A 19,655-nucleotide genomic window follows, 5' to 3' on the forward strand; every position below is an offset into this window, starting at 1 on the left:
AGAAATGAAAAGTTGCATGTGAGGCAAACGAGAAGGAAAGTGGCTGAAAGGAAATCAAATAAAGAAGGAAAAGAAAGTCCAAAGGCTCAAGTCCAATTCACAACTAGATATTAATATGACATTACAAGGGGCAGGCAGGTTCTATATTACATTACTGGAATCACAGTTTAAGCATAACACTACTTTACTTGATAATATAAAGCCTAACCGTTTAGGTGATCTACAGATGAAGTACATAACTAGATACCTAAAACTGTTCAATACTTTTCAAGCAATCTGACTTGCAAGTTGTCTTATAATGTCCAGTTTCATTACACCTACTACAATGCACTGTGTGTTTCTCGCGATTAAGGTCCTCCACACAGATCCGCTTCTTTTCAGGGCGTCCGGGCGGTCTACGAAACTTTGGTGGTCGTACGACTTGAACGTCATCATCAAAAGCATCCTCCTCTATCTTTCTGCATTCAATTTTTTCAGGAAGCGGGTGTATATCTTGTGCATATGTTTCACGGTAACTAGCAACAGTAAAACACTTCTCTGCAAAGGCATACATATCTTTTCGACATGAGATGAGTGCTGCCACAGCATGGGAGCAAGGTATTCCATTAAGTTGCCAGTCTCGGCAAGAACAACAATGTGTCCCAATATTCACGATGTCCGATCGCTCGGCTGATAGCACCTCAAATTCAAAGTCATCTGAGCGAAGGACTTGATATGTGGTTGCATGACTGATAGCTTCACTCATACGCTTCTCAGCAGAAGGGGCAAGTACAGAAAACCACGAACTACTTTTCATCCGCCGATCCTCAAATTCAATCATTAGTTTGGTGTGAATTCGCTCAATTATCTGGATTACAGGTAACTCGCGGACTTCAAGAATCCATCTATTGAATTCATCAATATTTGAAGAGAGGTGCCCATACCTTGTTCCCTCAAAGTATACCAAGGCCCAGTGGGAAGGAGGAAATTGCCTTATCCAGTTTGCGGCATCAGATGAAACCTCCTCTATTTCAGCCATTTTCTCTTTGAAGGCTATGGTAGTGGTGGAATATGCAGCTTTCCAAAGAAGATGGACAAGCCTCGAGTTCTTAAATTTTTTGCCAATGCTTTCACTCAAGTGGCGCATGCAAAATGAATTTAAGGAATTTGGGAATTTTCTTCGAACTGCATCTAAAATACCTTTTTGTCCATCGCATAAAAATGTGAGTTGTGGTATATCATCAGCGTGAATCTCTAATGCCTTTTGCAGCTCTGACATAAACCACATCCAACTCTCATCATTTTCTACATCTACAACACCAAATGCAAGGGGAAATAACCCACCATCAGCATCAAAAGTGGCAGCTGAGAGTAAGTTTCCAAGGTATTTGCTCTTGAGCTGGATTCCACCAAGCCCTATTATAGGCAAACAACCATTCAGGAACCCATATATTGATGCATAGAAGGAGACAAAAACCCTTTGAAACCGATTGTCAGCACCAGTGGTGAACACCTCTGCAAGACTTCCAGGGTTAGTTCTCTTTATTTGCTCACAGTATTGAGGAAGCAGGCAGTATCCCTCTTCCGAAGAGCCATATATTGCAGCCAGCCCACGTTCCTTGGCACGCCAAGCTTGCTTGTACGGAATAGTAATTCCATATTGCTTATGGATGTCATGTAATATATCCTTTGGTTTGTAGTTAATGTTGTCCCGAAGTCGTTCCTCTATAAAGCTCACAATCCAATCAACAGAAGCCTGGTGATGGCCGTTTTGTGCATTTCTGCCACAAGTATGTGCGCCTTCAAGGCTTCTGATTGTAAAGGTAGGAGCATTAGGAAGCTTAACTGCACGAATGCGCCATGGACAACCTTCTGAGGCACACTTCGCAAAGTACCGAATCAGGTCACTCTTGATAATACGAAGCTCAAAATGTTGTGCAATTGCAGCTTCTTTAATCGCATTCCGGAAAGACTTGACATCAGGGAATTCCTGACCGACAACAAAAGTGTGATCTTCCATGTGGCTTCCAGTCAAAATTCAGAAGTGCACCTCCTTGATGAAGTAACCTACTCAAACTTCCCCTTGTCGAGAGATTATCAAAGTTTCCATTGTCGCAATGCATACGAAAGTTTGAATGGCAGCTCCCAGCACGAGCTCTCTGGAACTCACCATCGACAAAAAAGTCTGCAAGAAGCCATGGAATGAAGTAGTTAATCATTGAAAAAAATTGCACTAGTATAGACCATGCAATAAATTAAGGCTCAACAAGCGACCAGAAGCTTGCATTAAAGACAACACCTATTCAACGCGCTTCTCACACTAGAGCTATGCGAAAACATAATTGTCAATGATTTAAATTATTTACACATCACTAATACAACATGTACGAATTGACCTTGCAAGTTTTAATAGATTAAAGTCGCTATTTGTCACATAAAAGTATAAAACACAAGTGGACAAGGAGACTATTGAAGAAACTTTAGCCAGAAACCATGCAGGTCAAACTTACAACTTCTACTGCAGCAAAATTACGGGTAGACTGTTGCCTAATACCACCTGCAGGATTCTATAATAGCAGGTAATAAACATAATTACGATCAAATGATGATTATACGTCAATCATTGTAAACCATTAACAGCAACAGATTAATTAAAAAACCATAATTATGCAGCACACACAGAATTTGAAGAGATACAAATCTCTATTATTATTAATCCCTGAAGGACTGCACCCAGCTGACAAAATTTGTTCTTTTTCTTTTTCGAATGCAAAATAAAGTTCACTGATAAAACAAAATTCAAAAAGCACAAAAATTGCTGTATTGACCAGAAGACTAGTGATACTAATCTTTTTAAAAAACAGAAAGATTTCAATCTTTCATTCTTAACAGTAAAAAGAAAACATGTAAGCGCCAACAACGAAGAAAACGCTAAATGATGTAAATGAGCAATCCTCAAACCAAAACAAACAACTAGTTCCTCTTATGATCTATAGACCCAAAAAGGAGATAGACTTACCGATTACAGATTAACAGTTGCAGTAGCAAAGCCTCACGGCTACAGATAAACAGAAGGAGATCGAAACAGAGTATATTGAGATGATGAGGACGAGATGGTAGAGAACTTTTTTGGGAATTTTGACAGAAGATTAGGGTTGTTTAGTCACAGTCAGGGTATTTTCGTATATGGAACTGCATTGAGGTTATTTCCGTCACATTGCTTAAAATGCACCACAGTCTGTTGAGGTGGCGTGCACAGTTGATAAATAATTTAGGGTAAATTTCACTGTGACCCTTTCCGTAGTTTCATCTACTTTGCCAACTGAACCCTCCAAATTTTGAGGTTGACAATAAAACTCTCTTTTCTAAATTTTGAGGATTATATATATATATATATATATATATATATATATATATTGATAATTCTCTTATGCGGACACCCACAAGTTATATTAATTTACTCACATCAATCTTACCGTTGATTTGAAACATATGAGACCCAAAATAGTGGGTCATACTTGTCATTTCACTTTTGAAAACATTTAAAAAGTGAAGTGCGCAAGTTATTAAGTTGCAGACATCCGCATAAGAGAATTTCTGATAGATATATTGCAGATAAGAAATGGTAGCATATATGATTCTTGAAATGCTGGTAGGTGTTAGGTACTACTTTTACTGATAGCACATATGATGTTAAGATTGTTGTGTAAATTATATGCAGGGTTTTCTGCATTTAAGTTGTAAAAATAAATTCAATAATAAACTGGAAAAAAATTTATAATAATATTAAAAATCATTTAAATAAATTTAATAACTATAAAATTGAAATTTATATATTTATTGAATAATAATTATTTTCTTTAAATTATTATTACATTAATACAAATGATTTGTATTAACAAAATTTAAAATATTAAATTAATATCACTTTGTTTCGTCTTCATTTCATGCCTGTCTGCACCTACGTACATACCACCCTCACAAGCATGAAAATCGAGGAGAGAGAAGTTGTTTCATTGGACAAATGAGAGAGAAGCATAGAAATTAAATTGGTGGCATAAGTGAAAAATAGTTGGAAAATGTTTTAGAATTGTCTAAAATGAACAATTTCATAAATGACCTATATATATTGTTAAAAAATTGTCTCCGTTTTCAGGTCCTAAAACTGCCGTTTGGTGCAGCTTTATAATATATTGTTGAACAATAATAAATTATTGACAAATATTATCAACCAAACGCACTGAGAAAGTGTAGTTATAATTCACTGTGCACAAGGTGTACGAAGAAATGCTGTTTCTTTTTGTTTCTAGGTTGGTTTTTTCTCTGTATGATTGTGTTCTTCTTGGTACGTGTTTAGCTGCCGTGCGTTTTTCAATTTCTTTTTGTGTTAGGAGTATACTTTCTGGTTTTTTCTCTGGGTGTTTTTCTTTCTTAGTGACAACGTATTCTTTAATTTTATATTACACAAGGTGTAAAAGGTTCGATTCTCGTCTCCCTACAAAAGGTTAATAACGTAATCCCATGACTTAATTCAAAAAAAGAAAAGAAAAGAAAAGTAATTCCTTTTAAACTAATTTACATTCCAATTCTCAAGTCTTTGACATTTGATTTTACTAAGTTAATCCATGCAGTAATCTGTACAGACAGCTAACTTGTTCACTTTCAATTTAATAAATCTGTTATACAAATGCCTCTCCAATGGCGCCAGTTAATTGCAGATAATCATAATCTGTGTTGAATCCATCAATAATATGACACGAACGTTAGCATATGTTGCAGATTATTCAATCAGTATCCTTTCAGTGCTGCTAAGATTATGGTTGCTGCACCCTGAAAAGAAAAAACATATATACATATTGAGCGAAGACTGTATATATACATGCATGCATGACTTGGTTTTTTGAGGTTATTTTGTATACGTACCAGAGTTATTCTGGCAGTTACCAGCAAGCGTTGAGGAGAAGGAAATGGCAGCAACAATCGGCTAGAAACACCGATGGCCGTGGAACACAAGTTGTGAAGCAAATTCATTCGAGGAGGGTTTAGTCCAGCAACTAGAGCTATTGTTTCACTTGAAACATTGGAACCTCGATCCATGTCCATCACAGAGAAAAGCGAAACATGCTTGTCGTAATTCCATCGTAATTGAACCAGGAGGCACACAAAAAAATCTGTACACGACTGCCGCCGGTGGATTGATGGTACCTGCCAGTGGCTGCCAACAAAACAAACTACATAATGAGCAAAATTAAGCTTTTGAAAGCTCCAACATTGTCTTAACAAGCGTGTAATTGTGTTTTCCTAGGACGTCACTCATTCTAATACTACTCTCGAGGTGAACCTCACGCAAGGTGTAGAAGGGTTGGAGATGTCTGCAGACTGCAGATGCGTCGTTCAGATTATGCAAGGGCCTAAGAAGGTCTCGGAGTGGAACGACATCAGACAAAGCCACCCTCATTCCACCTCCTATAAGCGGATGCCTCATATCCAACGCATCCCCCAATAAAATTGCACCGGGAACTTGATGAAACCTAGCAGACATGCCCCAAGTTGGAACCTTTTTTATTTTTCCTTTGTCAATTGATGATATAAAGTCTCTATGAAACTCTGCTGGTATCTGAAATATTACGAGATTTTGTATTAGTCCTTGTATATGCACTCTCAAATGGATTGTGTTTGCTAGTTTTGGTAACCAAGGTCAGTACCTGGGATGCAACCGCGGTTTTGAGATACCGTGACATTTCACCATTCTGAATAGAGAGCACTTTTGCACCGGTTAACTCAAACGAAACAGGAGTTTCTGTGCTACTGATAGGATATATCTGTAGACCTGAAGAAATCTGCTAAAAGAACGTGTCCGTAGTTTGAGTAAGGAAGCTTATAGTTTCTGTCCATCGTCCATCCATAAAGATAAGACAGCATTTCTACCTGTAAAAAAACTATAGGAACCTTCATGAAATGCCGATTCATACCTAAAAACTTATGCACCGAAATGTGTGTGTGCTGATGTGCATAACATTATAATTCGTAGAACAGAAATTTATATATTTCCTTAGCATTGCAGAGGGAGTTCCATAGACGCAAAAAACAGCCATCACAGGTGCTTGTTAGGGAAGCATATGCTGTCATTTCTTGTCCATTCCTAGTCTTGTATTCCACCCCCTTAACAATCCCATTTTCTTTAAGCAGCGACTTCACCGTGCCTTGTTCTAAGGTTATACTAATTAACAGGAAACTTGAATTAAAATGAACAATCAGTTACAGTTAATATAATTGATAGGACAAAGAACTAATACTTGGGAAGAGATGCAGCAATGTTGCGCAATCTTTGCACAAATCGCCCGTTGTGAAAACTTTTTCCTGTCACATTTGTGTCGAAACCTTGTAGGGGGTAAGGTAGTTTTATATGTCTCCGATCGTTGTAAATAACGTAGCCAAGAACTTCTTGAGCATCAACATCAGCAACACTTTCTGCAGTGATTATATAAGTTTCTTTCATTATATGAAGCGATTATGTTTTAGGAGGAGGAAGTATACACTGCAGGTTTTCATATTCTTACCCTCAAGACCCAACTCAACTAACTTGAGCTAGCCTCCCGGCTGTAGTAGTTCACCGATAATTCTTTTAGGCTCTTCATATGTCTCTCGATTACAAGCACTTGGCGTCCGTCCTGCAAATAATCGACATCAAACAAGGTTGTTGACAGAGCTATTAACTAACTATAACTATAACTACAATTAGGAAAGTACTAATTTAGCAGTTATGCCATGAACTTATAGAATTATTGTTAAAATGCATCACTAAATTTACAGAAACATCATATCACTAGCAACTCATTACAACTATAACATTTAACTTTGTTACAGAGAGTTGTCACCTTGCCAAGAGCGCAAGCAAGTGCAGCACCGGCCACACCAGCTCCAACAATGATAACTTCATTCTTCTTTTGCAATATCATCCTGCAATTCGATATTTGCAAGGCTCCCATCACATTGAGCTTTGTGCTTCTATGTCGAACTTGTAAAATTTCCTTTTCTTATATGCATAACGCAACCAAAAGACGAGTTTGTAAGAGTTTTATTTACCAAAATAAATAAAAGAAATAACTCAGACGGCTTACATGGTGAGAATAAACTCGAAATGCGTGACAGGGCACACACCATTTTCACCAATCACACCAACATAATTATGTAATGTGAAAACTTCCCATTTTTTATTTTGTTTCATCACATAAATTTTTGCTGGTGGGAACAGTATATATACACCTCTTTCCTTAGCAGACCATGATCATACTAGCTTTAGTATATAGGAGGGTTTTAATATGCTTACCTAACATGATTCCATATCCGAAAGCTACCTGTGATGCTTTCTGTAATGTTAAGCAAAGATTAGAGATTTTCATGGTCCGAAAAGCAGTGAGCATTGTGTATACGCAATAAAAGGATTCAGTAGAGAAAATCCATGAAAACGTTCTCACACACACACATTCCATGTGATGTGTTTTCAGCAAGAATGAAAATCATATGCTTAGAAATTCTGTAACCACTCATTTATTTTGGAGGAAAATGCATTTTTTTGTAAGGGGGGAGGGACGGGAATGATCTTATGATCACTAGAGAAGACGTATGATATAACTTTAAACCATCACCTTTTATGAGAATCTCCGACTTGGGATCTAACTGGTTAGCAAATCTCTCAGAACATAAGCTTTTCAAAGAATTACAAAATAATAACTTTCCTAATTTGGATGAAGAGAAAACTTCAAGTATAAGTATTAAAACATGGCAGGTTTCCTACGTCAGAGAATGATAATAGCACACAACTTTAAGAGGTTTCTTTAATTTGAACATCATCTCTCTCTCTCTCTCTCTCTATATATATATATATATATATATATATATCTTGCAAGGTGACATAAACATATGGTAGACTATGATAAACAGGCCAGTTTCCATAACTTGGGCTATTGATGGTGATAGGTAGTGCATTATGGACTAAAATGAAATTTGGGTTTGCTATAAAATCTACAGAAGGAAATCTTTTGTATAAGAATCTGAAGTCTAAACCAAAGTAACCAATACAGACAGACATCCTGGTTTCCTGAAGATGCAAGCAATCATTTCTAAGTAGAAAAAATAAAGGTGCTATGCCCTACTCTTCAACCCTCCAATTATTCAGAGTTGGCTCTGTAATATGCTGGAACTTTTACCATGGAAAAACATTTGTGTAATTCCTTTAGCTTTTATTATCGGAAATATAATCCCTGAATTAGTAGTATCCAGTTTTTATCTTCAAAAGCAATGCAGCTAGTTAATGGTCATCAGCATACCTTTCGCAATGTGTAGAAGGACTCGAGACACTCGGAAAGTGCAGCTGCATCTTTTAAGTCATCTAGAGGTCTGAGAAGGTCTCTAGTACAACGATATCAGAGAGCGCCACGGTCATTCTCCCCCCTATTAGTGAATGGCGCATGTTGAATGCATCTCCCATCAGAAGGGCACCTGAAAATGGATGCCTTGATCTACATTTTCTCTTTATCATCTCCCAGCAGAAGATATGGTCTTCTTCTTTCCTCTGCAAAAGTAAAACAAAACAAACCCCGAAACAAAAGGCCATAATTCCTTCCATTATGTTTTTATAATCCATGTTCACAGACCAATAGAAGCTGATATATCTTATCTATCTATATATAAAATTCGCTACCAACGCCAAGACATGAACTCGATCACATGAAATATGGACTTTGCTTTAAATAGGGTTCACAATCCTAGTAAAGTCAGTGCCGACATGACCTCGATCACATAAAATATGGACCTTGCTTTAAATAGGGTTCACAAACCTAGTAAAGTCAGTGCCGTTATATGGTGTCTCTGCAATTCGTTTTTGAGTGTACAATTTGAATCCAACAATAGTTTAAGAGGAGGTGTGCCAGATCACACCATATTTTTGCTTTTCAATTTTTAAAATTTGTATGATTTTTTCTTCACCATTAGATATGAATTGTAGAATCTAGGGAATTGCGAAGCCCCCAAATCCTGTTATAACATAATTGAGCATGAGAGACTTGTTTAGTTCAACATGCAAATAGCTAAACACTGCTTGGAAAAAAAATAGAAGGGGATATAATTGAGCATGAGAGACTTGTTTAGTCCAACATGCAAACCGCCAAACACATCTTGTAAAAAAAATAAAATAGAAGGGCTTAATTGAACTTATTGGAAAGTACATGCTATAATACGATCAAAAGTTAATCTCTAATGCAAAATTTCAAATCAAAGATGCACATTGGAAATTTGAAATTTTTTTTAATAACAGATGGTGCTTTTAATAAAAATGCTCATTAAAATAACCAAAAAATACATCAACCATGCAAGTTCTGCATTAAAGAGACTGAATTTGTCACGAATCAAAATGGTTCATATTAGAAATTGGATCGGGGTGAGCCCACATTACATGGGCCTATCACATGTGAGTTTCCTTAACAATGAAGGAAAGTCTATCTAATTCAAAAGTTTAAGTCAATGAGTTGGGTCTCCCCATGTCTTATAAATCACACACTTTGTTGTTTCTATTTTTTCAATGTGAGATTTTTTGCGTAGGTTCCAACAGTTCCCCATGCCATGGAAAGTTCTGAATAGGAATACAACGCTTAAGTTTGCTACTATCCAAGTAATATATTCCCGATTCATGATTCTGACGTCAATCTTCTATAAAGTAAATGCAATTTCCTCGTATTCCTTGCAGACCTCTGGTTGATAATGATTGAGAACCACCACAACACAGAAATATCAATTCATCACCTCTATTGTATATCCTTTCATAATCACCCGAATCAATATCGATGATCTTGAATATGTCAAAACCCACCTAATTTGTCAGTCTTGAGATGGGGTTCTTCCAGAATGAACATTACTTTGGTAATAACTAACAACTCCCCTGCCGTTGTTCGACCAGATATGGAACGTGACCGGGCTCAACTCCTGCTGGACAGTTGAACATGTAATTTGTTATAAGGAATAAAGATTATCCTTACTACTTCACCTTCTTCTCCTAACTCCAATTCAATAGTCCCACCCTCAAAATTATTAGCATGATTTAGCACACACAATGTTCCTGTTCCTCCATAAAAATATATGTGCAGGAAAATCTCGCCTTCATAAGCATTGATGACGGTCCATTCCTCGTCTCCTGGTCGACACAATGCCAATGTTTGCACAGAATCAGTGATATTATTAGTATCAATTTCGGCAGCAACTATAAGTTGTGATTTGTCTGAAAGAAGAGACTGTAAGATGCCTAAAAGAACATCTGCGAGAGTGCAATTTGTTGAGTAGGAATGTTTCAGGGTGTTGGTAATTAGGGATGGTTGATAGAGAAGGGAGTTGGTGTAAGGCCTTCGTAATTGGATTGAAGAGAATGATGTCGGTTTCGATATCTGGTTCACTGATCTGGGAAAGTAAAACAGTGAGAGAGGGAAATTTGGTCTCTATAAAGTCCTTGGCTTTGCATATCAGACTCCATGGGAGGTAGGTAAAGCTTCTTGGGGCATAAACCAACCAACCTTTTATTACTTCTGTCCAATGAAAGTAAATCCAATACAGCTCCTTCTGCAGAACTTTCTTGTTTTCATATCGTCAATCAATAATCACAAGTCTTGTGTACAACTGATTAATAAGTAAAAAAAAAAAAACAAATAGCTCCATTAATGTGCTAAACATCTAGGGACCTTTTGAGGAACTAAAGCCTCCCAAAGTTGTCAAGTAGTTCAGAGAAAATAACAAACCCTGCACCTCCAATTATGAGAGAGAGGGTAAGATTTCCGCCAGGAACCAGCTCTGGTACTTTCAATTTCGAGGATGACCTATCCGACCAAGCCATTGCGGCCGGAAGAATTCCAAACAGCAACAATACTGACCAAAACACCAACCAAGGACGCATCATTGTGTGTAAATGATTAGCTAGATAGTAATATAAGCATGATATCAAGCACAATTTAGATTTAAGTTTTTTAGGCTAACAAAAAGTAGTCAGAACCGAACTCGGGTCTAGATGTGTGGAAATACATGCAAGAAGAAGCTCAATAACAAGGAACTAATCTACACGTACCTCCATATGTGCCTGCAAAATCCAAGGCTTTGAAAAATATTTCTGGGTCCAGCAATGATAGTGCCAGTGGTGGGATCAATGTCAAAAGGTACGGCAGAGGCCTGTTCTGACCTGCCGGGAGTTTCAGCACTGAAAATTTATGGTGAAAAAATTTGGAACATGTTAGACACTTATCAAGACAATTATCCACATTTTTATATCGAGTGATGAATAGAACAAAGGACAACGATAATAAATTATGCAGAATGAGTTCAACTCACGGTCAGCAAGAAAGTCAGATAGGCCAAGAACAAATCCAATATATGATGTTGCTATTGCAAGAACCGAGAACACCTCAACTATCGGCTGCAGAATTGAAGAGAAGAAAAAACTTTACAACCTCAGTCTTTACACTTTCATTTGGAAGGCCATATACTCGTATAAAAAAAAATTCAAAATTTCTCAGGGAAGCTTACCCCAACAACTCCATTGGTAGATCGTAATTGTTGTAATGGGTCAGTGATCTTGTTTCCCATTTCAATATCTGTAATGGAACCTAAAATGACGGCATTCCATACAACAAATAAACCAAGGGGTATAGCTGTGCCGACAACAATTGCAGTCCTGAAATAAAGAAAAGTCGATGATAAATACAGCATAAAAATTTCCAACGAGAAAGAAAGTTCTAGAAAGTAAACAGGACAGCTTGAAGAACCTGCTCGATTTCCCTTTAGAAGGTAAGAAAATGACCTTTAATGAATTAATATCACAATTGTCCGATCAATTAAACCAAATGTCTACGACAAGGTCCACTTGTTAGATGCAAGTGTATTCCGTCTGCAAACATACTTATGTATGTGACTCAGTCTGTAAAAGATAACATGCACCCTGCAACCCTCATTATTCTCAAACAGAATGCTAGACATGGCCTTGTTGAAGGTCTTGGAGTATATCGATCCAGTGACAAGTACTAGCATTGTTGACATAAAACATGATAGCCATGATAATGAATGTCTATTCATGTACTATGCTAGCCGGAAAAGTGCACAATTAGATCTGTCACCTTACTTTTGACAGGTTTCCTTCCAGATTCGTACAAAGAACAGGTACTACATTCTGAAGAAAGCAGATACAAAGTGTCACAACTGCTTCCACTTGAATTACTGCAGACTGGTTAAATTACCTGGTAAACAAATGAAAGTGCTATTATGGGTATACTCATAGGAACAGCTTCGAAATTGGCTTTCAAAAGAGCATCCCATTGCACGTTTCCACCAGCAACAACCTAAAAAAAAGATGGGATGAGAAGACTTGTAGAACTAAATCTATCAGCTGGAAAAACCATTTTGAAAACAATCAATGCATAAGATGATGGTAAAAATATTTGGAGGCACACAAATAGTAGATGAAAATATTACTCTTCTCAGTTTGTTTTCTAATGAGAAAATAGATTGGACTATTATAGAGAACCACGAGTAGCTTAGATGGCACTCATGTGCGTGGTATCTCATAGAAGTCTCGAGTTCAAGCCTCCCCCTCCCTTCCCTTGTACTCAATAAAAAAAAGATTGGACTATTATAGACCAAAAACTGCTGCAATTAATCCACGTTTTACCCATTCACCCCAAACAAAGCTCAGCATAGGATTGTTAGGAAAGTGGCAGCCTATATTTACATGTGGCAGAAGTGTTTAATTCAAGATGGAGTCATTAAATGAAGTCGGTATTACCACAAGAGCTGTGAAAGAAGCGATGATTCCAAATACTAGAGCCCCATTGACAGCACCAATGAACCTCTGGCTGCAACCGCAGGTAAGTTCAAAATTCATGTTCTATACTATTATATGTGAGTGAGTGAGATACGCAGAGAGAGAGAGAGAGAGAGAGAGAGAGAGAGAGAGAGATATTCAAATTAGTAGTGCAGCAAAAAGGAGAATCAAACATTTTTTTTCTTTCTACAGCAATCCTTAAGTTGACTATGTTTTAGAACATTTATGGGAGCTTGGTTACATCCAGAGTGCAAATATAGATAGAACCCAAAGAGGCAGCAGAGCAAAGGTGGTCACAGTTTGGTGAAATAACTAATGAGAGTAGAGGTTGTGAGCTAAAGGTAATAACATACAAAACCAAGTGGGTTGGCAGGTAAACACATGAGTACACAAATGACAAAATCATGCAATAGGGCCCACTACAAGCACAGGAAAAAAAAAACCGAAAGCAAAATACAAATCTGTATAATGTTCTGTTCACTTATACAGAAATGTTAAAGTTCCCCAGATAATGAAGCATAAAACACCTTTTCCATTGCAGTGCAGACAAGTCAAATGCAATCTACCAATCCCACTATAACCTCAAAGGCTAATTCAATAGTTACAAGTAAAATAATTGGATTCTCACTAATTTATCATGTGGATTCATGTAGTCAACTCCATTATTGTATGTGTTAAAGGTTTGGATGATGATGACACAGCCAAAAAAAGAGGCGTAGAATGTTCGAGTTAGAAGACAAGAAACAATAGTGACCTTCCAAAGTAGCATACACCTCCAAAGACCAATGAGAACAAGGTTGCACTTTCCCATCTGCAAAGATAATGTTGCCCGTCAACACCTGACTGTCATGTAGAATCTACTTGAAGTATTGTCCAAAGTAGTCTATTTAGAATAGATGCTACTTCAGCAACATTAAAAGCACTTAAAACGCTATAATTATGGTTCGTACAATGGGATACCAAGAAAGTTTGTCAAAATATCTGAAGAACGAGCCACATAGGCAACAAGAAGAGCGTAATGTATAAATATGTACGACCAACTGCAAGACAAGTAGAAAAGAAAATGTCTGTCATAATTTGGAAAATGCTGAAAATTGAATTTTGTCCAAAATGAAAGTCCCAGTCAAACCATGGTTGTTATTTAAACCGACTTTACAAGTTAGACAAGTCAGTCAACAATAATATAAACAAATAATCTACCAGGCAATTTGAACACCAACTGTTCCAAGAGTTCTCATGGCCATTGATACCTGAATTAGCCAAAGGGGAGCAAAATACGTCAGCCAGAGTAAGATACAAAGTGACTAAGGCACAGATATGCTTCATATACCATTGAGCTCTCAACCAAAAGCACACTAGCAATCAATAAGCATTTCAGGCTAAAAAGCTAAACTTAAAGAAGAAAAGCTATTACCACAGAGCTATTGAGAATAAAACAACTTTAATTCACTATCACAATTAGGCAACCAACAACGCAAGCATAGATGTGTATATAGTGAATTTTTGACAATCATATTTGGGGTTTCCCATTGGTCCCTCCCAAAATATACATAAATAGGGGACTACAAGCAATGTACGAGTTGCTCATGATAGTCCACTATAAGCAATGTTGGGGAAGCTCACACTACAAGAGGTGTTCCTGTACTATTCCAATGGTCAAAAGACCACCCTTCTCCCATGAGTTCTTTAGCCACACAAGTAGCCAATACCATTTGGTTCTGATACTACTTACAATACCACAAACCCACATTAATCCTCAGTAGGGTTCCAAATTGGTACAAAATGGCCCAAGTATAAACACTCGTGAATCATGACTTCTTTTAGCAGTGTGGAAGAGCTCACTCAATGTAGTTGTTCAAGCCACTTTGCAACCTTTAGTATTCTTATTGTCTTTTTATGAATAATAAATCTCTTAGGTTGTCAGGCATATGGTAAAACATATACTTCGATTACAGAAAATGAAACAAGAATTTCTAGTATCAATTCTGGGGAACAACTTGAAAGCACAAAAGAGTAACAAATAGTGAAGAAAATTACCAATGATACACCACCAGAACCCAATTCGCACATTGTCTTCACATTTACTTCAGCAATTAGCAGCCCTGTGGTAACCTGGACAGAATTTAAGGTTTATCACTCACAAAATCAATTATTCAACAACATCAAACACAATCGGACGGACAGGAAACTCCGAAACAAGAAGTAAGGAACATCACCATAAATCCCCAAACAAGAATGCAGGTAACTGCAGATGCCAAAAACCCTGATTCCTGTGTAACTGCAGGAAGAGCAAGAATCCCCGCACCCACCTAAGGAAATACATACCAATCAGAGCCAAAGAAACAAATAAAATCACGCCAAGAACAAATGAGTTCTTCACAAAAACTTCACATTCAAATCAATCCCTCCAAAAATGAAACTACGAGAAGTATGTAAATCAAAATGGGTACCGTTGTGCCCGCAACAAGAAAGATTGCGCTGGGTAAACTCCCTGACACCAAAAAATTAAGCAAAAAAAAGTAAAGCCATGAGTACAACCCAGAGTATATCAGTGAAAAGTAAAGCATTGTAAAATATGCTACCGGGTTCTCTTTTCAATGTGGCTTGATTGAGATTGGAGAACAGCCGCTCGAATTCAAGTTGTTGTTCAGTTGATTGGCTCTGCCTCTGCGAGAAGCATGTAAAGGTGGTTGTGGGCCAGGGGGGAGAGAGTCGAATAGTTTGGAGCTGAAATGGGTTTTGGCGAGGACGTGGAAGGTCGTGGAAGAAGTGGCGGTGGTGCCTTCTCGGCGGGAATGCAAAGGTTGGGATGCGAGGAGGAGAAGAACACAGAGACATTGTTGGTACTATTGGCAGAGACACAGTTGGGAAGTATGTGATGTAAAACGGTTGATGTGTGGGTTTTGGATAAAGTGGGCTGGCCACAGTCACTCTAAGCGTTACCCCATCCATCATTTGGATCGGCCCACTACTTCTTTCGGCCCAATTCATTAATCTGAACACTTTGTATGAGCCCACTCAAAAGGTCAATTGAACCATCCATTTTTTCTCCTTTCAGGAGTAAGAGCAACCACAATGATATAGTTACATTGATTTTTATGTAATTGTGAGTGTAATAGTTGAGTGGGTCTCATATGAAGCCAACAAGGGAGCAAACCAAAGACCATGACCCCTTGCTTGGTCCATTTAAAAATCATGGCCCAACAAATTAATCATTTTTACCATCCATGAGTCAATAGATTTCTACCATTGCAATTGCTCAGATTGGGTTCTCAAATTGAGGTCTTTTCCATCTTCTCTACTCTATAACGTTAGCCGTATATTGCCACATCATCTTTTTCTACTGTCGCTTTACTGATTATACTTCTCGGCTATCATCTTTGTCTGCCCAACAGCATAGACCCTTTTCCAAGAACTAAAAGACCCTAATTAATCAACTGAGCTCAATAAAACATGAAACAAAGATTTGACAAAGGATAGAACAAATAATCTCGAATCCATAACAATCAAAAAGTCAAAATTTGATAAGGGAAATTTTAAATGCAAATCTTTTTTTCTTTTTTTTCTGTATATATATTATACACTTTTTTTTATTTATCAAAAGAAAGGCGATTTCTTTTGATAAGATGCATGAAATATCAATTACTTGAGCATTTAAACATCAATTATTTTGAAACCATAAATTTAATGTTGAAAAAAATGATGATCAACCATAGTTTGATCATTATTAATTAAAAGTTCAATACTAATTAGTGAATGAAATTTATGGGTAATTAATCCTTGTTACAAGGATAATAAATTGGAACAATTAGTGTGGCCAAATCATTTTTTTGGTTGAATGTAAAAAGACTCCAAAATGACCATAATGAGCATGGTGAACAAAGTGCAATAAGTGTGTGTGAGAATCCCACATTGAAAAAATACAATGTGGATGTGGTGTTTATAAGTTTATGCTTTATAGTAAGACTTTGGGCGCAAGGGCACCCAAGCTTTTGTAGGAGGGAGAGGCTCCCCATTATGAGCTTGGATGAAAAACACACATGCGGGCCGCCGTCGTTCGGCAGGCTCGGTTCGATTTGGTCAATCGGTCTAGCGTGGTGAGCTTGGGTTAGGCCCAGTCCAATTTGCATCTTAAATTTTTTGCACACTGTTATAAGCCCAAACCCATAGACAGTGGGCAGTTCTTGGTCAAGAGGTGTGCCCAGAAAGTCAACAACCACTCTTTGATTTTTCTAGGTAATGGTTGCTCCAGTTTCTATATATATAAAAAAACAACCACTCTCTGATTTTTCTGGGCAATTGGTTGCTCCAGCTCTTATATATATAAAAAGCCCTACAACTTCCTTTCAAAGTGAGACAAAATTCTTCTCTATTGTTACTCTTCCAAACTTCTTTTCTTCTCCTCTGCTGTTACTCTACTAAATTCTACTTTGTCATCTGGTCTAATAGTGCAATTCATAATTAGTTCGTTGAGACCACTAGTATTGAAATGATGCTTACTTGTGGTGTGTTAGGCGTTGTATCTTGGGAAGAGACTGTCCGGAGAGCTTAGCACCAGTGGCTGGGATAAATTCTCTTTAAGGAGATTCGCTAACGCGTACCTCGCTCCTTCTATCAAGCAATTGTAGTTGTGTTACTGTTTCTACTTATGTTACTGTTTCTATTAGTGTAACTTGACTGTTGTTCATGCAATATAATTATTACTATACTTGTTTATGCATGCAATATATCAACACTTAAAAGTGATGATTTTTATTTAATAGCTAATATTCCGTACAAGTGGAAAGAGAAGTCCATATAAAATACTAATATGAATCTAAATGTACAGTTGGTTGGGAAACACACAATGGATTCCATATCTGCCTATAATTTTTAAAGTTTTGCTTATAACTTATATCCCATTGTACTGCACAATAGTGCCTGAATGTGCCCATAACTTAGTACCGATCAATTTGGATGAAGCTTTTATTGACCGATAATGCCCACTTCATTCACATTGCATAAGTAATTTAGGTTTCTGACCAAATTCACCTTGACTTGAACTGGATATAGTCAAAACGAATCCCAACTCATATCCTCTGCCAATTAAATCTTCATGACAATTAAATACCTATTAGAAAAATAAGTAATTAGTATTCGTTCAAATTTAAAATATTACACAATATAATATTTAGTCATACCATATTAGTTGTAAACTGCTCCGTATAATCTGTTTCTATTTGATTATTATCTAATTCTACTTTCATCAAGCCGTGCTAACATCCTGTTCAAATTTATCAAATAAAATTAATTGACAGAGATATAAAATTATGATTACATTAAAATGAGTTTCACAGCCACATGTGAAAAAGATATTAAAATGGGTGTTTGAATTAATTTTTACCTCACTCAAATAGCTTGATAAACGTAAATCTTCAGCCCATAGCTTCCATTGATAAAAAAACGTGTAGAATATCTCAAGAAATCTTATTTCATTACTTGAATGAATACAAACAAATATATCGAAAGACTTGTACAATCTTAATAATTCTTATATTTAATTACTCCATTTGACATCATAGACATGATTGAAGACTGTATATCACTTTAGACCTATTTAGACCTACTAGTATAAGTCTAAACAAAGTAAAAATAAGTATGTATTTAGATTCTCCTGTTAGATAATCAAATGATGGTAGATTAAGTGGTTTTCATGAGAGAACGTGAAGCGAATATGCTCACATTTGAGAATACCCAAAAACTTGCTCTTCTGTTGTAGGAGGGAAGAAATTGCTTAGTCAAAATTTGAGAGGGAAGTTTTGGAATTGGAGTGGACACGTGTCCGCCTTCGCTCTTGTTGGATTAAATAAGCGGTCTAGATTGAAGAATTTTAGACTGTGAAATTTACTCCGAGTTTGAGAGTCCCGGATGCGATGAGAAATGTATGTTCTTATTGGGTTTGGATTAGAGATTGAGGCTATAACTGCCCAATGAGAATTCAAGAAGGCAAAAGACAATAAAATCAAGGTTCAACAGCCAAGGTTACACCCGTTATGAAAAGGGGATGGACTTTTATTTATATAAATGTTATTTTTTGAGAAACTAAAAAATAAAATTGGTGCCTCCGTGATTCGATAGAGGAGAGTTCCTAAGGAAGAGAAAACTATAGTTGTGTTGGTACATGATCTAAAATTGAATGCATGTTGATGTGAACATATTGTTTTTTTTGCCTTTGTTCGTTTACTTGTGTTTATTTTTTTTGAATGACTTGCAACTAGTTGTATCTAAATTTGTTATGTTGACCTGCCACCAAAACCCGCTCCATTAATATGGGCCCGCTCTAATGAGTGGACAAAGTATTTGTAAACCCTAAACTCATTATAAATATTCTCATTATGAAAACTAGTAAAAGTAATGAATATTGCAATATTTTTCATAGTTGACAGTGATGGGTGGCAAAGGATCATTCTGCACAAGTATGGACAAGGTGGCCAACAGACCATTCCCTTGTGCCTTGTGCAATGGTTTGCCATTCACTTTTATCAACTGTTTGAAACAACACATTAAGATGATGAATAAAGATACTGCTATATGTCATGACTATAATGCGGTTGTTAAGCAACGGGACTTGGAGCGGCACGATGACCAGAATCATCCCAACAATTGCATGTTGATACAAACTTGTTATTGTTTTTGCTTACTGTGGTCATTTCATTTTTGCTTTGTAATGCCATATGTTTTGTGGGCTTTTGTGCTATGTTTTTTGTGGGCTCATTGTTCTATTTTCTGTGAAGTGTAGTTTTGTGGGCTCGACTCATTGAGTTATTTTTTGTGGGTCTTATGT

The 19,655-nt window shown here is 36.9% G+C and overlaps 2 protein-coding genes and 1 pseudogene across 2 annotated transcripts; all 3 read right to left on the bottom strand.

Moving 5' to 3' along the window:
* Positions 1-77: 77 nt before the first annotated feature.
* Positions 78-3,180, bottom strand: LOC119982143. Its single transcript, XM_038825351.1, has 2 exons — positions 2,999-3,180; positions 78-2,164 (listed from the first exon to the last, which is right to left on the bottom strand). The coding sequence occupies exon 2, from the start codon at positions 1,997-1,999 to the stop codon at positions 248-250; it is 1,752 nt and encodes a 583-aa protein (XP_038681279.1). The 5' UTR covers positions 2,000-2,164; positions 2,999-3,180; the 3' UTR covers positions 78-247.
* Positions 3,181-4,544: 1,364 nt separating this feature from the next.
* Positions 4,545-7,247, bottom strand: LOC119983127 (annotated as a pseudogene).
* Positions 7,248-10,567: 3,320 nt separating this feature from the next.
* LOC119982217 (tyrosine-specific transport protein) lies at positions 10,568-15,706 on the bottom strand. Its single transcript, XM_038825472.1, has 14 exons — positions 15,415-15,706; positions 15,283-15,323; positions 15,049-15,141; positions 14,870-14,944; positions 14,033-14,082; positions 13,783-13,872; positions 13,587-13,643; positions 12,794-12,863; positions 12,249-12,350; positions 12,129-12,181; positions 11,542-11,689; positions 11,347-11,431; positions 11,087-11,215; positions 10,568-10,890 (listed from the first exon to the last, which is right to left on the bottom strand). The coding sequence occupies exons 1-14, from the start codon at positions 15,668-15,670 to the stop codon at positions 10,718-10,720; spliced, it is 1,422 nt and encodes a 473-aa protein (XP_038681400.1). The 5' UTR covers positions 15,671-15,706; the 3' UTR covers positions 10,568-10,717.
* Positions 15,707-19,655: the final 3,949 nt, after the last annotated feature.

This window comes from Tripterygium wilfordii, chromosome 17 (genome assembly GCF_013401445.1).
Source record: "Tripterygium wilfordii isolate XIE 37 chromosome 17, ASM1340144v1, whole genome shotgun sequence".
Lineage (NCBI taxonomy): Eukaryota > Viridiplantae > Streptophyta > Magnoliopsida > Celastrales > Celastraceae > Tripterygium > Tripterygium wilfordii.

Bases quoted from the DNA above. Each gene is read 5' to 3' on its own strand.
- LOC119982143 (XM_038825351.1), bottom strand. From the start codon at position 1,999: ATGGAAGATCACACTTTTGTTGTCGGTCAGGAATTCCCTGATGTCAAG.
- LOC119982217 (XM_038825472.1), bottom strand. From the start codon at position 15,670: ATGTCTCTGTGTTCTTCTCCTCCTCGCATCCCAACCTTTGCATTCCCG. The intron at 12,864-13,586 runs GTCACTATTGTT...CTGCGGTTGCAG, and splicing joins GGTGTATGCTACTTTGGAAG to CCAGAGGTTCATTGGTGCTG. The intron at 11,690-12,128 runs GTGACAGATCTA...TCTTTATTTCAG, and splicing joins GGAAACCTGTCAAAAGTAAG to GACTGCAATTGTTGTCGGCA.